This window comes from Convolutriloba macropyga, chromosome 1 (assembly GCF_964194025.1).
Source record: "Convolutriloba macropyga chromosome 1, txConMacr16.3, whole genome shotgun sequence".
Classification (NCBI taxonomy): Eukaryota; Metazoa; Xenacoelomorpha; order Acoela; family Convolutidae; genus Convolutriloba; species Convolutriloba macropyga.
Window position 1 is genome coordinate 15,390,191 of NC_134468.1, and position 17,764 is coordinate 15,407,954.

General features: G+C 34.2%; 3 protein-coding genes across 3 annotated transcripts in view; all 3 read left to right on the forward strand.

Annotated features, from left to right (window-relative positions):
* Positions 1-10,706, forward strand: part of LOC142345851 (uncharacterized) — a 31,426-nt gene extending 20,720 nt beyond the window's left edge. The window contains exons 6-8 of the mRNA XM_075398267.1: positions 237-441; positions 9,398-9,548; positions 10,471-10,706. Of these exons, the coding sequence (XP_075254382.1) occupies positions 237-441; positions 9,398-9,548; positions 10,471-10,673 (559 nt within the window). The 3' untranslated portion in view covers positions 10,674-10,706. The remainder of the gene's footprint in view (positions 1-236; positions 442-9,397; positions 9,549-10,470) is intronic.
* Positions 1-17,764, forward strand: part of LOC142345871 (uncharacterized) — a 372,085-nt gene that overhangs the window by 109,706 nt on the left and 244,615 nt on the right. The window lies entirely within an intron of this gene.
* LOC142345857 (CD63 antigen-like) lies at positions 14,114-16,826 on the forward strand. The gene is made up of 2 exons (XM_075398281.1): positions 14,114-14,668; positions 16,339-16,826. The coding sequence occupies exons 1-2, from the start codon at positions 14,259-14,261 to the stop codon at positions 16,682-16,684; spliced, it is 756 nt and encodes a 251-aa protein (XP_075254396.1). The 5' UTR covers positions 14,114-14,258; the 3' UTR covers positions 16,685-16,826.

Here is a 17,764-nt window from a genome sequence, read left to right on the forward strand (position 1 = left end):
TAGATATTTTTTCACAATCTTTACATCAATTACCTTCCCCCACCCCCTCTCCTAGCACATTAGTCATTTTTGCCTATGTTAATACTCAAAAGTCCTCCAAATGTGCTCTTTTACATTATTTTTCCTTCTTTAGACAGGTTACCCCTGTCTCGCATAATCTTAATATGCAAATCACCCACTCATGTGAAGAACTTTAGAGAGTATGTTGGACACGGGTTTTCGTGTTTCATGAACAGATTGGTCACCATGAGGGATGTCCATTACCTGCTGGCCAAATATACAACAAGTAGCCCCGACTATGAAATAATATCTGGTGAAAAGGGTCTTCTGTCGCCAATAAGCAAAGAGAGAAGATGCGACAGTTTGACATTCACAAAAGGAAACTTCTTTTGCATCTGTGAACCCTTAGCTAACGATTCATTTCCACTCAGAGGTCATGAGGTATGCATTTCATAGTACTGTCTCATAAAGTTCAAATATCCGAACGTTCGAAAAAACGCCAAAACATGCAATTGAACTGCAATGTGGTCAATTGAATCCCAACGCTTGTTTCCTGTAGCCCAATTTCATTGTTTTTTTTGTTTTAAATTTGAACTTTGACATTTGAACTCTGTTTAAGGATCTTGAAAATTTCTGCTTATTTGTTCCGACCCCACTTATGGGGGGAGGAGCTATATACTCAAATGGGTTTTTTGTTCAGACAATTGGGGCCAATCGATATATTCATCGTAGAGAAATGTGAGTGGTATTATCAAAAAGCTCGTCCAGAGCAGAATTCGAAAATAATTTTGTTTTGGATTTTGTCTTTTTCGAGGGGTTATTGACGTTTAAACTTTTGTGTGAACATGTGATATTTTGTTCACTTTTAGCATGATTTTGTTCAATTTAGCGTAAATTTTGTTCAAATTAACGCTTTTCTATAAAAATATTATTTCAAAATTACATTTCATGCTAAGAATGGAAACAACTTTATGTTACCAGTAGACCGATAAAAAGGCTAGTTTTGGTCTCGTGAGGAAGTTTACTATAAAAAAAAACTCGAATTCAATTTGAGAACAGTTTTTTTAGGAAACGTTTCCTATTTATTATTAATAGCCACCCTCATCTTCTCAGCCGGCTAGTATAGCGCTCCTATTTTTTTTACTTCGTCGAGAAAAAAATGTTTCACTTTACCTCATTTTGCCGCTTTTTCAACATTTTGCGTGAAATCTTTTTGACTTCTCTAGGCTAGTTTCTCTCTCCTCTCATTCTGCTAAAAGTGATTTTGAACATCAGTTGCTCAGCAAAGCAATTCAAATAGAACACAGTCAGTATAAAAATTGAAGTCAGAAATAGAAACGGGATAAACCCATAAAGCCCAATTTTAGATGCCCGCTATTTGAACGTTGTTCCTATAAGTATTAGTTACCTCTCTCTAATGCTTATTGGTATAAATAGTAGCCCCTGTAGCCTCTCTCTAAGAAACAGAAGTATGTTCAACTACGAAATGCCTTCAAAATAAACCGGAATTATAAAATTTTTTTGAACAAAAATCTTTTTTTTCAATATCTATTCTTTCAATCCCAATCATGCTTATTGGAATCAACGGCGTCTATTTTCCGGCAATCTGCCGGGTATGTTTGTTATTTTAGTCACTTAGAGAATAGTCATTTTCATATCGAGGTTCCGTTAATGACAAACCTCATTTACAGTCAAGTGATACTCAATCAACAAAAAATTCCTTTTCAAGGAATCGCTCATGTATTTTTTTTGTCTTCGACTCTGAGTTTTCGAAATTTTTAATAAAATTTTGTTTTCCTCTTGAGATTTTACTAAATTTTGGGAGTCCTATTGCATAGGCTCGCCAACTAAAAGTGCAATCGGCCTTCCAATGTGCATTAAGTAAACCTATATTACGCTTTGAGTGGACAGCTACGGGCTGTCAAGACTTAAAAAAATAATTTTTCAAAAATGTTTTTTGAAAATTAACTGATATTTAACTAATTTTCATGAATAGTAAGTGGGTTTCAGTAATGACAGGACGTCTTTCTTTTCTTTTTTACTGCTGCCAAAAATAATCTGGTAATCGGTTATATGTGCTAACTATTGGTTTTTTGACTTCGAAAACAAGAGAGTTCGTATTTTCAAAAAAATTGAATTTTTGTAATTTTGTTTCCTTTTGAAATTTTATCTCATTATCTTTGCATTGGCCTAATAAAGACGGCAAACAGATCATAGATAAAATTAACAGAGAAAAGATTATGATTTAAACGGCTTCGACACTCTCTTATCAATTTTCTGCCTCATTTTATGGGTTTTTGCCTGTATCATAGGACATATTGTGATGTATTAATAATTGTATATTGATGAAAAACATCCATGTCTTCCCATCGAGACATAAGGTAATGTATTTTTTACTTCCGCTGAAAGCTCTAGAATTTAATGGCTGTTAAGACTTTAAAAACATTTTTTTAAGAATTTTTTTGGACTTTAACCATTCTTAAATATATTTTCGTGAACTGTAAATCAGTCTCAGTAAAGACAGAACCTCCATCTCCTATACTGCAATAAAAAAGAATCGGGGTAGTGGTTTTATCTGCCAACTGTTGGTTTTAAGACTTTGATGCCACGAGTTTTCAAAATTTTCTTAAAATTTTTTTTGATGTTTTTATAATTTTGGTTCTTTTTGAAATCGTATCTCATTATCCTAATAATGATAGCTCCAATTGGCTTAATGAAGACGCCCAAAGAATTCTAGAATTAAGTTTTCAATGAAACGCTTATGTTTTAAATGGCTTCGACAGTTTCTTCTCGCACTTTTCTTCTGAACTTTTTGTTTTTGCGTGTTTTTGTTGTTGTTTTCAGAACCATAATACTTATTGTTAAGTTTTTTTTGATTACTTATGATGCACTAACAACCTTGCTATCTCATCGAGGCATTATTTAGCGTATTTTTGTCTTACGTTGGAAACTATTGAATTTAACGATGTAACGGGTTTTCTCAAAATATTAGTGGTTTTATTATATATGTTAATACTTGTTGAATTTTTGAAGTAATATTGTTTAAAGTTGGAGAACCCCCGTGCTGCTAAATTTTTTTTAAGAGATTAGGAAAATTGTTGGGCAAAATTCCTTTTTTTATTGGCTTCAAGACCTTTCTCGCTCAAATTTTTTTGAATTTGCTGTTTTTGCCTCTTTTTTTAAATATTTCATGGAGTCGTACAATGCTGACTGGTCTCATAGGCTTCTATTTGAGGATTGAATGAATGATTTTGCTCAATGCACTCAGTCTATGGCGAATCGTTTTAAGGTTTACGATATTGTTTGTTCTCAAAGATTTTTTGTACTTTTCAATTTTTGCTGTTTTCGTCGTCTTGTAATTTATACTCATGATTGAGAGGTTCCATCCAATTTCTTGTAATTCAAAAACTATTTTTTCTGTTGATGCAATGTCATAACTCATGTTTTGTTTATTGGACAATATGAGTTTTCGTAAAATTTTTTGAGTTGTCAATATTTGTAATTCTTTTTCTCTTCTTTTAGCACATTCGCTGAAAAAATTTTGTTTTTGCTTATTTTGCGTTTGTTTCTTTCCCGTAGTCATTCTATAGGAAGATCTTGGGAGCGCTGTAATGATGCATGTTATGCAATTCAATTAGTATTCGGTTGTGTAACGATTTCTTAAAACTCAAACATCTATTTTTAATTATCTCATCCTTATATTGACAATTAAGTCAAAAATGTAGATCAGCTCGGGTCGGAACATCATGTTCAAACGCACATTAAAGAATCTCCTTGTATAATAAAGATGCCTAAAGGATGACAAAAGACATTGGACACGGATCGTTCTCAGCTTTGACTTCATGAATTAAACGAAAAGTAATGGTTACATTACGAATGCTGAAATGAAGTTTCGTGAGAACTGCGATGAAATTCGCTGAAATTTTAAAAAGTTCAGTTTTTTCCAACTTTTTTCGCCTTGTCTGAGTCGCGATCCCAGCTCTATTGTTTGTTCGTTTTCCCTTAATCCACTGTGCCACTGATTCTCAACGTCTTATCTTTTTTTATTAAAAAACCGTTTTGTAAGAAATGCGCGCCAATGCACTAGTTTCAGAGAATTTCTAGCATAATTTTCACAAATATTAGTGCTTTTTAATATACTTCTTAAAAAAATTTAATTTGTGTTAAAAAATCAAACTAAAAGTTAAAAACTTCAGGAATCAGTGAAAAAAAGCCCGGATGTATATTTTTTGAAATTCCTTAAAATTTGAGCACGATTTTAACTTATGGGACACGCTATATACTTCTTGAGATGAAAAAAGAAGCTTGATACAATTTAATAATAATTATAATAAGATTTCCGAGAGATCTTTTGTTGATATATAATCAAATCAAGAAATGTATGCAAATATGCAAGATATTCGCTTGCGGAAAAACATAATCTTGGTAAGATAATCACAAGAGATAAACCAGCAAGAAAAATCAAGGTGTAAAATTTAAATTCAAACATTCTATAGGTGAATAATAACAACTTACAGGTGAATAACAAGCTTGAGTTATTAATAATGTCGAAAAATTCAGCACCCTGCAGGGCAGCTAACCAACAATTGAGCCTAATTTTAAAGTGTGATTGAATTTTTACGTAATCTTTTTTACGTCAATTAATCGCTCTCAAACGAACTTTGTAGCAATTATAATTGTCCTGTTGATCTTTTTACGACTCGAAGAGGAGTATTGGTATTCTACAGGTTTTTTGAGCTAAAGCCATGACTATAAATTTGACTTTTGTTTTCGAACATTGATTTCTGTTTTAGAACAATGCACTGTAAAAATAGCTTAGTTTATAATGTATAGTAATTAAGAACTGATGGTAATATTTAGGGCTAAAAGGTCATTTCAAAAATTTTTGATCCGATGTAAGTCCCTTCGACTTATCTAAACTACCCCCCTCACTCCTCCCCTTGCCCCTACCCCTTGCCCTCCTCCTCCAACTGCCCCCTTCAACAAACCCCCAACCACCCCCGTAACCCCCCCCAAAAAAAATCCCCCCTACCTACTCACATTTCTCACTAAAAATTATTGATTTTTTTCACTGTATATTGTCTTTTTAATTCTTTTTTCATATTTCTGAAATAGGTAGGACAAGACAGAAATACAAATTTTATTGCACGACTCTTTGAGTCGTTTCCGGCATTCTACCTGTTATGTTTTTTATGCAATTTTTTGCTTGACTGACTTCTCGTCTCACCCATTTGACTTTTCGTCCTCAAAAAGGGAATGAACAGGTGGCGCCCAGCGGGAATTAAGTTCTCTTAGAGCCTTTCAGATCACTGGTCTCCAAGGATAAGATTCACAAACTGTTTTGGAGACGTATACTTATGGTGTGAAGGGCGGTTCTTATAAGTTAACCCCCCCCCCCCCCCCACTGCAGCCCTCACCCATCCCCCCAGTCTCTACTCTACATTTTTCAGGCCGTAAGGGCCCCGTGCAGCCAAAGAGCCCCAAACCATCCCCCCCCCCCTGTTGCCCCCACACCATTCAGCCCCGGTGACCCCCCCCCCCGCCGCTGCGCTCACCTCACGCCCCTTCATTTAAGCTAAAGCTAACCTCACTAAACCGTGGCTAGCTAATGACGAAGCCAACCGGTCGTTTCAGAGCAATTCGCCCTTATGTTTTTTTATTTACCGCAACTCATGTGAGTAAATATAACTTTATTTAGTGTAACATGAAAGTAGACACCTTAAAAGGACCGCAGTTATACGAAGTCTCTAACTGTGAGGTAAACTTTTTTTTTATACTTTTTTGACGTAACAATAGGTCTCAGGCGATGAATAGCAGTACTAGTTACCACAATTCAGCAAGGTTTTTCAAGTTATTAGAAATAAGTTGTTTCCGTAAGTTCTGTGAATTTGATAAAATTTTGTTTACCGAAGCAATAAAGATAACCAAACAGTTAGTGTTTTTTAAAAAGGGAAGGTTCTCGGGTCTTAGACAATTATACGATACTCTTTTTCCAGAGCAAATACTTGCTTGTAAAACATTTCTCTGTTTCGGCTGCGGCCGATTTACAAAGGAGGATAGTTCGAGTGTACATATTCGTCGATGCAGTTTAATAACTCATAGACGAGAGTTATAACATTGATTTCCCAATCTTTTCAAAATTTTAATCGAAGTTCTCAACTTTTTGTAGGGTTTTCAATCTCGAGAAAAAAATCGATTGATAGTGGATGTCAGAAATGTATCAGATCGAAACCAAGCAAGTTGTTTCACATGAAGTAGAGCCCGACAAAACGAACGCTATGCTACAGTAATCCCAATTGTCATACAAAATTTATTCTAAACGCTCTCTTTCAAACTTTAAAAATAGGTTCAAATTTGCGCCAGGATTAAGGACATTTTATGGCTTAAAACCTATTGTGTGACTTTTGGCCATTACAATGACTTTTCCCATGAACATGGACAACCGATTTCACCATATAAAATCTAAATGTGGTATTTACTCCCTCAAACCAATAATGCCTACACTAATTTATTCCCAATGTCAATTATGATCGCAGATCAACAAGCATACACTTGCATGTGACAATTGCTATTAGCTCATGATAAAAAAAAACAGTAAAAAAATTGTTTTGATTTTGTTTTTAATTGAAGAAAACTCGTGCTCTCTACGCAACGGTGGTCTGTTGTACTGACTGTGTTATATATTAGAGAATCAAAATTATCATAATTATACCATGCATATGAGTTATTTGATTATTAAACCACTTCAACCGCTTGCTGTGTGTAATATTTTAGATGTAATCTTCTAGATGTAATTTTCTAGCTGTATAATAAGCTATCTGTAAATTGATATAGACTTTCATTTGCTTAAACAAGCATAAAATCATTTGCAGTATTTGATTCTAGACCATATTATGGAGTAACTGAGAAATGCAACAAACAAGTTTGGTTTTTGTTCACTGATTAACAATTTTAATCATAACATTATTCAAAACGACTTGTACTATAACTAAACCTGATCGAGACTGTCCATGTTTCCAGTAGGCTTTTGCTATAATCCCCATATTCGGTTGTTTCACTTTATATGCTAGAGGTCTTTCCTTTTTGAGACGACAGTGGCTGCTGGCATCTTTTGTGAACAGCAACAAAAGAAGTATGAAAAGAGAATCAATATCTCAATCTGTGAAGTAAATTTGATCATTCGCAGAGATTTCCTTATATATACATAGTATACGCAATATATAACCTCATGTGTATAGCTGCTGTGATTGTGTAGGTGTGTGTGTGTGTATGTATGTATTTATGTATATATATATATATATATATATATATATATATATATATATATATATATAAATATATATATATATATATATATATATATATGTGTATGTGTGTGTGTGAGTATGCGTGTGTCTGTGTGTGTGCGTGTGTGCGTGTGTGTGTATGTATGTATGTGTACGCTCTGTCTGAACACTTGTGATTGCTTAATTTTGTTTACTAGCCTCGGTATTGATAGCTTTTTTACAGAGTTCAAGAATTTGAGCTGGGTGCTATTTTTACAATATGGTATTTGAGAATTTAAAGGAATAATTTTTGGCTTTTTGTTTTTCGTTCTTTGTTATTGATTTTGGAGATATCAAACTGAAAAAAGTTTTCAAAAAATATACATTTCTTAACTTTTTTTGTGTTGCATTGCTCTTTTATGCACCAGATCTCGGAAAAAAACTGGTATTTGCTTTTAGTTTTATCTTTTTGCAATTTATTGTTTTTTAATTTTCATAACCAAATTATTTTTTAAAAAAAGACCTATAAAAAGAGAAAATGACATAACTTTTCCTCTTTTTTTACTGAAGCTGTCTCATTTTTGTTTTTGTAGTGTGGCGAGAGACTTTTTTATGCGTTATAATATGCCGTGCTTCTCTAGCTTAACAATTATAAGCCAACTGAAGTTTCTTTTAATTTCTTAGTCATTGACACCACAAAAAGGCAATTATTATGCTGACTATTTTGGTTGGTTTGTTAAAGTTTTCTGCCCGTTTGCAATTTGTTTCTACTGCATGTGCAGAGAACAGTATTAGCTTAGACATTTGTTATTTTGATTTCATTCAGAGAATTTAACATAAATGTTAAATATCATTATTCTGATTTTTTTTATAATGTTTTCTCTGCTTGAATGTAATCGAAAAAATGATTTGCAAGCTTGACTGTTGTCGAGCTGATGTTTTGCTACATGGTATATGTTTTTGATTAAATGAACACAGCACTTTTTAAAATGTATTAACTTTTGTTGAAATTATTAATTGTTTTATTTCAATTTTTCGGTTGTTTTTAACAATTTTTAGGTCTCAAGAAGTTACTTTGTTTTTTATTTTGGTTGGTTTGGTAGTTAATTTTGGCCAAGAATTTCTTATTTGAGTGGATTTTGCTAAAACAATTTTACTCAAAATTTCTTTCGACCAGGATTTTTCCTTTTTGGCTGTTTTTGATTTCACTTGCTGCCCGTGCTCTTTTTTCAGAAATATAATTCTCCTGTTGGTCAAGCTGTAACAATAAATTGTTAAATTTGTGAACACGTATTGTGTTTTTTTGTCTTAAAGGTTTTTGTTATGTCCTATGATGTCACGCTCACTTCACATATGATTTTTGTTTGTTCTTTATTGCACGATTGAGTTACAAGACATTTGTGCAACTCAATTGTGCAATAACGAACAAACAGAAAACTTATGTGAAGTGAACGTGACATCATAGGTTATGACAAAAACCTTGAAGACAAAAAAACACGGCATGTCTTAACAATTTTGACAATTTTATTGTTGCAACATGACAAACAGGAGAATTTTTTTAAGAAAAAATTTCACGGGCAACATGCGAAATCAAAAGCGAGCCAAAAAGTAAAAAAAAATCCTGGTGGAAAAAATTATGTCTCAAATTGTTTTTTGCAAAATCCACTACTCAATCAAGAAATTATTGCCAAAAACTACCAAACCTTTGAGGTCTAAAATAGTTATTTTGCTATGTTTATGGTATGTCCTATGATGTCACTTGCAAACCGCAATTCACCTTGTTTTTGATGTTGCGTAAACTTATCAGTTTTAGTGGAAACATGAAAACAGATTTAAGATTTAATATGTGACTTTGTCAGATCTCAAAACGTTCCTAATAATACTTTTTTTCAACTTACATAATGTCTTGACGATTGATAACTAGGAACTTATAAAGCTTTCTCTAGGATATCTTGAAGTTTCATTTAGCGCGGTAGAAGACACAACATAAAGAAATTATGGCAAGGCTTTAAAAATGTTCTTTTTTGTACGCTCATAGTGTTTGATTGAGAAACAAAGCAAGTTAAAGTTTATTTTAGAAAAGAAATTAATGATCGCAAAATATAATAATTCGGTGATAAATTCGCGTTTAGGTTGACGAAGTGATTCGCTTCACGAGATACCACCTGAACGGAAAAATATCACAGGCTCCAGTGTGTAAGAAAATGGATTTAGTCCGGTGGGAAGACAAACCATTCAGGATATATCCCAACAGAACTGCCTCGGAGCCGCTCCTTATCACCGGTACCATTACCAAACCTTTAAACACACATGTGCAAGTTCTAAAATGCCAGCTATCTGCAGTTCCAGATTCTAGAATGCCAGATTTTCTTATATACTTTGCAAATTTTAAAACTGTCGGCATTCTATGATTCTGCTTAAGGCACTTAGAAATATGCTGGCTTATATCTCGGTTGGCTTCGCAGTTCTCGATTAATTTCAGAATTTCTGTCTTCGGACTTCGTGACATTAATGTAACCTCTACATAATAACCTAGCAACCCGTGTTAAAAAAACCGTTCATCTATGGCAAAGAGTTGCAAAACGAGGCCTCGTCTTGAGTTATAGTTTTGCCCTATAAGAATCTTGCAGTCTATACTTTCTATGCAAAGTTGGGTTAAGACGTATTTTTATAACCTATACCAGTAAAAATTTTGCATTGTCGAATGCAGTGCTGAATCGCGATGTTTCTCGTCTGTATTTTTACTGCGTTCATATTGATAAGGGCACGCACTTTATGACATTCAAATGATAAAAGTTGATCACACTGAAATCGATCATGATCAGCCCCCATACATAGTTATATACGTTATATATGGTGCCTACCTATATGTTGGTGATCCGAGTTGCTGCTTGTCTTGTAATTCATTAATTCTACCTCTCGACCAGGTCGAGAACCCAACCTTTAATCAAAGTAATTAATTCTGACTGTCAGGATTAATTTCTTTGATTATGAAGAGGGTTTTCGACCTGGTCAAGTTGACTCTATGAATTACAAGAAATGCACCACCTCGCGCCACCAACAACATATAGGTGCAATAAAATAGATGACTATGTGTCAATGTTAACCTTGTCATGTTTGAAAATTGAACCAAATTTCAACGAAAAGACGTCGAATAGAGAATTGTACGAGGTATGCTGAAACATTGCTGTGCTTTCTTTCACAGGCTATGTCTACACCACCCATCGAGAAAAATCAATAATCTTTGCAGTGGAAGTCGCTAAAGACCTCTCTACCAACATGTACACTTTCTCCTCTTTCCTTCGATTGGATACTTATAGCAAGTACAGGAAGTGTACGCCACCTGGAGTTGACCCTACCCTCTGTATATGTGAGAGCTATAATGCAAAGCCACAAAAGATAACTTAACAAATTCAGATTTGAAAACTGTCTCCTTTTTCCATCGCGAAAAATTCTTTTTCCAGATATATACTGTTTAGGCCCCTCAGTTTAATGGGCATATATCCTTTACCAACCCCCAGAAAAGAAAAACTATTTTTTGCATAGTAACGTACTGACTATATAACAACACATATTTTGTGAAGGGGCATAAAAAACCGGAAGTGGGGTTGACATAATCAGGGATTCCCCATTACCATGTGTGAACAAACTAAGGCTTGGTTTTGGACTATTTGTGGTTTAGATAGCCTTATAAGAGGTGTAACTAGCCATTGAAAGTATTATAGAACACCATAGGGGTAAAATGGCAAGTAGAGGTAGTCTTCATGTCCCAAGAGGGCGGGGTGGTTTAAGGGGCAGTTCCAAAATTTGTATGGATATAAAGATGCAATTCTGTTGATTATTGTGAAGTTGTTGATTTCAGTGAATAAAATAATTGTTCGAATCCAGGATTATCATAACATAAACAATACATAAACACCTTGTAAATTGAATTGCTTCTATATCTCACTAAAAACACGCGCTCTAAATAACTAATGTTTTGTGAGATCTATATTTAAAGCATTCCAAATTAAAGCTGCGCCAAGGTCATCAATAACTGTAGCTGATGTTTTCATGAGATATTTTTATCAGTCGACAAAAAGTATAATTGTTCTGATTTAATCAATATTGTTTCAATATCTACACTATTTTGACGAAGTTATAAGTTTTAGGATCCCATGATCTATTTACATAAAATTAGTTTAAAATTACATCCGTTTTTACCCTAGAGGACACGCATTTTTATACAAGATCTCACATTGAGTGAAGTGGGGAAATCTTTTTTTCAATTTATGATCGGCCACTATGGTTTAACTTCAAAATTTTTCGTTTGGTTATTTGAAATAGTTTTGGAGATAGTATGACAAACAAGTCAGTGGAGTGGGTGGTCTTTTATGCCAAGTAAAACAAAAAGCTGTTTACACGTATTCTAGAAAAAAACGATACTTATTAATTTTCATTTTACTCTGGGCATATTTACAGTTTTTCTGAGCAGTGAAACAGGTTTTTTGTTGGCGTTACTTGAACCAAGGCAAAAAATAATGATTGAAGTACTTAAATTGTTTTTATGAAATTCAAAAAGAAAATGTGTATGAGGTTATTATAACAGCCATTCTGACCAAGCACAGAATCTATGCTGAACCCGCACCATTTTATTCTATTTCAGACCTCCTGTGTCATGGGAACATTGCAAAACAGCGCGGTAGCTTAATATGTCCCAGACTGTTTTCCATTGTTTTTCAATGTTTGTTCCATTCCATTGTTTGTTCGCAGTCTGCTAGAACGAAATATAATTAGAATAGACTGATCTAGTCGAGGACTCTGAACAAGGCCATACTGCGCATGTCGTTGTCAGCTTATGGCAGAAATTATAAGTCAGTGGGACATTCTATTCCCTTCGATAGGACAGTTTAGTCACTTTCTGTTGTCATTATACGAGGATCATCCACTATGTTGTTGTCTCGAGCTCCGTTGTTGAACGCAGCAATTAGCTGAACTTGTCTGATAATTAGCGACTCAATGTGAAGATAACTTTTCCTAAACGCTTGTGTAGAGCCGAATCAATCTATTGACGAGTTAGAAACACGCCCAGAATCATTATTGAACTGACCCAATGAGAGGGGAGTCTCTTTTTGAGCAATGTCATCCAACAGTTGGGGACTTATGCTCACTTCAAGTTTCAATAACGCGAGGAAAGTTTAAAAAACGAGAGTTAAAAGGCTGAGATAGAGAGGAAGAAACATCAAAGATAGGAGAAAAAATTAAGTTCCTTTACACTATTTGTTTTTCTTACCCGACTTAAGTGTGGAGAATAAAAACAAACATTTTACATGTGGAAAAATAAAAAACGGTGATGAATTGAGATTCATAAACTGTTGATTTGTTGTATTGATAACAACCGTTATGTTAACCAAGTTATTTGTCAATTAAATTTTTCTTATCTAGTGCTGGTTTCATTTTTTGAGTTGGAGTATTATGAATCAGTGCTGTTTTACTAGGGTACTATGGTCAAGGATCCAACAATTACACGAGAAATTTATGGTATCATATAATGACCCTAAAGCGGGCCTCGGGTTTAGCGGTATCGGTTTACCCAAAAATACATTCAAGCGGTTTTTTATAACAAAAGGTACTTCGATTTGAAAACAGTTTCTGAATTTGGTTTTTGGAAAGATCAATTAATGTTTGTGAAAACTATTCTATTTGGAAATTTTTTCAGCTTAATCAAATTTTTCCAATAATTGCGCACGGAAAGCTTGCAAAAATGCTTACATGAAAGCTTCATTTTCTTACAATTTTGGATAATCTGCTAGTGGATTGCAATGGCCTAAACAGTGGGCAGCAGTCAATCTAAAATAACAGGAAAAAATGCATGAGTCAGAAAAGTGCTTCAATAAAAAATACTATTTCCAAAAAAAAACTAAAAAGCTTCCTGAGGTGTTGATTTTTTCGGCGAAATTGCTGTTTTCTTCAGCTGGACCTCGTGGTTCTTATCAGATTATCCAGACTTTGATAGGGTTCTAATAAGACCGTACAGGCTTTGGAAACGGCTCTGTTTAAGTTATCCAAATTATACCTCCAGACTATCCAGAATTCGGAGTGCTCTGATGAGGCCGTGCAGATTCTTAATGGGGCCTTGATCAGTCTTTCCAGATTGTAGGTGCCCTAATCAGAACACCCCGACTCTAGATGGGGCCTTTATCTGCCTTTCCTGGCTGGACAATTTCTGCCAGAGTCTGTCGCTGGTTTGCATTTTACCCCACTGTGCGCATCTTAACTTCAGTGAACAACCCAAGTGGGTCTGTCTGGCAGTCTCAGTTCATAGCCCAAGTGGATTTGATGGTCCTTATGCTCAACCCAAGTGGGTCTGATCAGAGAAATTAGGTCTCTTATCAGAATGGATTGACGCATCTCAACCTAGGCGCATTCTCTACAAAGAAACGTGATTTATTTTTATTAAATTTTGATTTTAATCATTACAATAAATTTTGGTTGAAATTTGCAAAAAATATGACCTCTTTAGCAGCTAAAATTTTTTGTTGCTGCTGTAGATTTATGTGCTAATACTGAGTAGCTGTTTTTAATTCACAGATATCGAAGACGCACAGTCATTGACTTCTACCAAGTGGATCTAATATCATCATGATAAGTCATAGAGAGCAAAGTAACCACTCGAAGTTTATTAAATTCTCGAAAAATAAAACTAGTTCATATAAGAAGCATTTTTGTTATCATAGTTGTTATACAACATGGGATAAATCGAACTGATTAATTTTTTCTAACAATTTAAGACCTCTGAACTAAACTACTTTTGATTTAAATTGAAACAGCAAAAACTTTTTACTTTTGAGAAGAATTGAACAAACCGCGTTCACATTTGATCTCTGTAAAACAAGACAGAGCATTTAAATATATTGTAATACCAACTTTTGTAATAGTGCCAACTTTTGTATCATTTTACGTACATAAAACTTTGAATATTAAATCTGCGATTACCAACAAACACACCTAATAATGGTGCACCTTTCTTGCTTTTTCTCAGAGCGAAACTTGAAGTGGTTTCTGTACGCGTTTTGCATTGTGATATTTGCGATAGCCATTATCCTCTTAGCTCTCGGAATCTATGACTTGGTGAAGGTCAAAGACTACAAAGTGTTCAACGTAGACCCACTTGTATCCTTGGCAGGTGCTTTCATTGTCTGTGGAGTGATTGTTTTCTTAGCAGGAGCCCTTGGGTTCCTAGGAGCAAGGCAGAATGACCAGTTGATGATGTACACGTTTGTGGTGCTTTTGGTTCTAGCTCTGATTCCGCTTCTCATAATGGGTATCTATGGCCTGGTTAAAAAGAATGACGCATCGTATGAGTTTTATGACAGTATGGTTTTGTCTATGGTCAACTACACAAACGATCAAGAAACACAAGTGTAAGTAATTACCCCTCATTAATTTCCCTAAGGACCTTTTCAACGAACCCCTGCAATAAGGGGTCATATTCTTGGATATATTTTAAGCGAGAGATTTATTGATCACTCGGAGAAAAATGATAAGTATCCACCCCTGCTCATAATATGTTAAATGCAATGGAATAAATTAAGTGATGCAGTGGTATTTAATCAAATCAGAAGAACATAAAGCAAAAATAATAACGGATCAGCAATTTTTGGATTACATCCCACAACGCATGAGAGGCTTGGCCATGAACAGTGGTCTGCAAACCCGCATAGACTGATATCAGGCAATCTAAGTTATAAACCAAGAAATATTGTCGCAAGTTATATAGCGCAGAAAGGGCGAAGTTCTCTAGTAGTTGACAGGGGGCAGTTGTTGGAAAATACTTCCCTAGTCATTCGACACATTCAACATACCATGTCTTGCATAATACGTTAAAGGATTAATGAATTAACTCATAAGGTTACGTTAGAATCTTGAAAGATCTGATAAAAAATGCAAATGAATAAAACGGTTGCCTTAGTCTGAATAAATTACATAATAATTGCAGAAATTTTTGAAAACAGACATATCTTGATAAAACATAAATTTAACAAGTCTACGAAATAAGCCCCCACTGAAAAACAACACATAATATTAGATACTAAATAAACCCCCGAAGAAATGAACCCCCAACGAAATAAACCCCCACGGTAAAAAAAACCCCTATTTTAAATTTGAATTTGGTCTTGATAGTTGTTCCTTTATTCATAGTTTTTTCCGTGGGGTTTTCTTCCGAAACCAAAAATTTAACTCTTATTGAGGACCAATTACTTACTCAATTTTATCAGCTGGAAAAATCTGCGGTAAAAGAAAAGATACACTTTTTTGGGTTTTTCGTATGAATGTTTTTTATTTTCAAATTCTTGATTGAAGAGTTTTAGCCGTACTGAAACTATACTAGAGATTTCATTAATTAACCATAAAACATTAGATTCTTTTAAAACTCTCAATTCATCTTTGTTAGATAATCGCTCTATATCAACCGCTTTTTCATTTTTGAGACAAAAGTAAACTCCTTAGAAAAACTATAAACAATTGAAGTATTTTAAAAACATACAAATAACAAACAGATTCTTAAAAAAATTCTATTATCATTCAACTTTAAGCATAGCTTACTTTATAAATCCGTCACTCGTTTAATTTTTAATTTTTGATTACAGTATTCCTTTATTATTCGCTACTTCAGCTAACTGTATTTCTATCAAGACGTCCAAAAAGCAACTGTTGTTTGGTTTTCTTAATATGGTGATGTTTTGGCCCAAATTCTTTAAAGGAACAAGCAGCTTTCTTGTGCTATCGTGATATCTCGCTTCCCTATAAACTTCTTCAAAAAGCCATCTGTCGAACCAGCGTTTCAAACAGAAATATTTCGAAGCATTAAAATTTTCCTCAATCGTGAGTTCATTCGAAAAATCCTATCAATTTTTGTTCCAGCGTTTTTCAGTCAACTTCACTCACGTTAGTTTCAAAGAGAGGGCGCTGCTGAAATCATCTACTTATTGCGGCAGTAAACATTTATTACTATCAATACTTATTGCTTGTTAATTGTTACTTTCTTATTAATCCTTGATTACAATTACTATATTAGTGTGTTATTTTATAGTGACTGGGACAGCTTCCAAGAAGACTTCGAATGCTGTGGATCAGACAAACCCTCTTCATGGGCAGATATCATTTCAAATGAGACATCAGTGCCCGATTCCTGTTGCAAAACCTACTCCGAAGGGTGCGGATCTGCAATCGAGAGCTTCGATGAACCAGACATCTACCAGGAGGGCTGTAAGGAGGATGCATTGGACAGTCTAAAGGGTTCTTTGATAATAATGGGAGCTCTGGCATTCTTTTTTGGAATTTTGATGATTAGCGGGGCGGTTGCTGGGGCGTTTCTGGCTGTTATCATTAAGGATGTTGATCGATATCTGAGTCTGAACGAGAGTCAAGCCTACTAAAAACAAAATGAATAGATTTCACTTTCTGCTCAATTATTAATTATGTGCTCCAAAGATTTGTACAATGTATATATAATCATACACTGTATGTAGGTATATAATTCTCGTTAATGTTAATTAGAGCTACCTTTGAGGTTTCAAATGTTTTCCTTTTTTGATCGGAGATACAGAGTTGATCAGTTCGATACAGAACGTTATAGATCAAATTTTTGGATCAACTTCTTAGGAATCAATAATATTGGCCCGTCTATTAAAATGAAATAAAAAAATCTCTTCTGCAATTTTAAAAACAATATAACAAAGCATAGCTACATGAACATGGAGATGTTCACCGAAAAGTTTATCCGCGGTAAAAATTTTCTTATTTTCAGAAATTTTAGCCATAGAAAATAACTGGATGTTGTCAAATCATCAGAATCTTTGTAACCCATTAGATGGATAAGTAAAAAATTCTATTGAAAAACACTAAAAATGATTGACATCAAAGCATTCAAAATTCAAAATTTTGTTTGCAATTTTTGTCATGGGAATGTGTTATTTTGAATGAGTGAACGCAACAGCAATAGTAAAAAAAATAGCAAAGTTTTAAGATTTAGTTTTCGCACTTTTCACATTGCAAATAATTGCAGTAAAACGCATGGTATGTTTAATCCTTTTAATCTCAAAGACTTGACAACAAAACATTTGCCAATCAAAAAAACTCCAATCAATCTGTAACATCTACAAGAGGGAATTGTTGATACTTCTCCTCTCTAACATTAAAACTACATGGCAACTTTTAAAAATTAGTATTTTAGAACTTAATTATTAAAAAAATTAAGGTTCTTGAAAATTTTGCATTTAATCTGTTTTTTAATTTTAATTGCTCTCAAACAAAAATTTTAGCAATTATATTAGTCCTGTTGGTCTTTTTATGCGATTTTTGCTTAACCGATTTATCGTCTGACGCTTTTGACTTTTCGTCCTCAAAAACGGGATAAACAGGTAGCGCCCAGCGGGTATTAAGGGATCTTAGAGCCTTTCAGCTCTGTTTCAGCTCGAACTGTTTTGAAGACTTATACTGGTGTGAAGGGCGATTCT

What these genes read in the sequence shown, in the direction of transcription:
- LOC142345857 (XM_075398281.1), top strand. Translation starts at nt 14,259, where the DNA reads ATGGTGCACCTTTCTTGCTTTTTCTCAGAGCGAAACTTGAAGTGGTTT. An exon ending in AACGATCAAGAAACACAAGT is followed by an intron (nt 14,669 to 16,338) that starts GTAAGTAATTAC and finishes GTTATTTTATAG; the next exon opens with TGACTGGGACAGCTTCCAAG.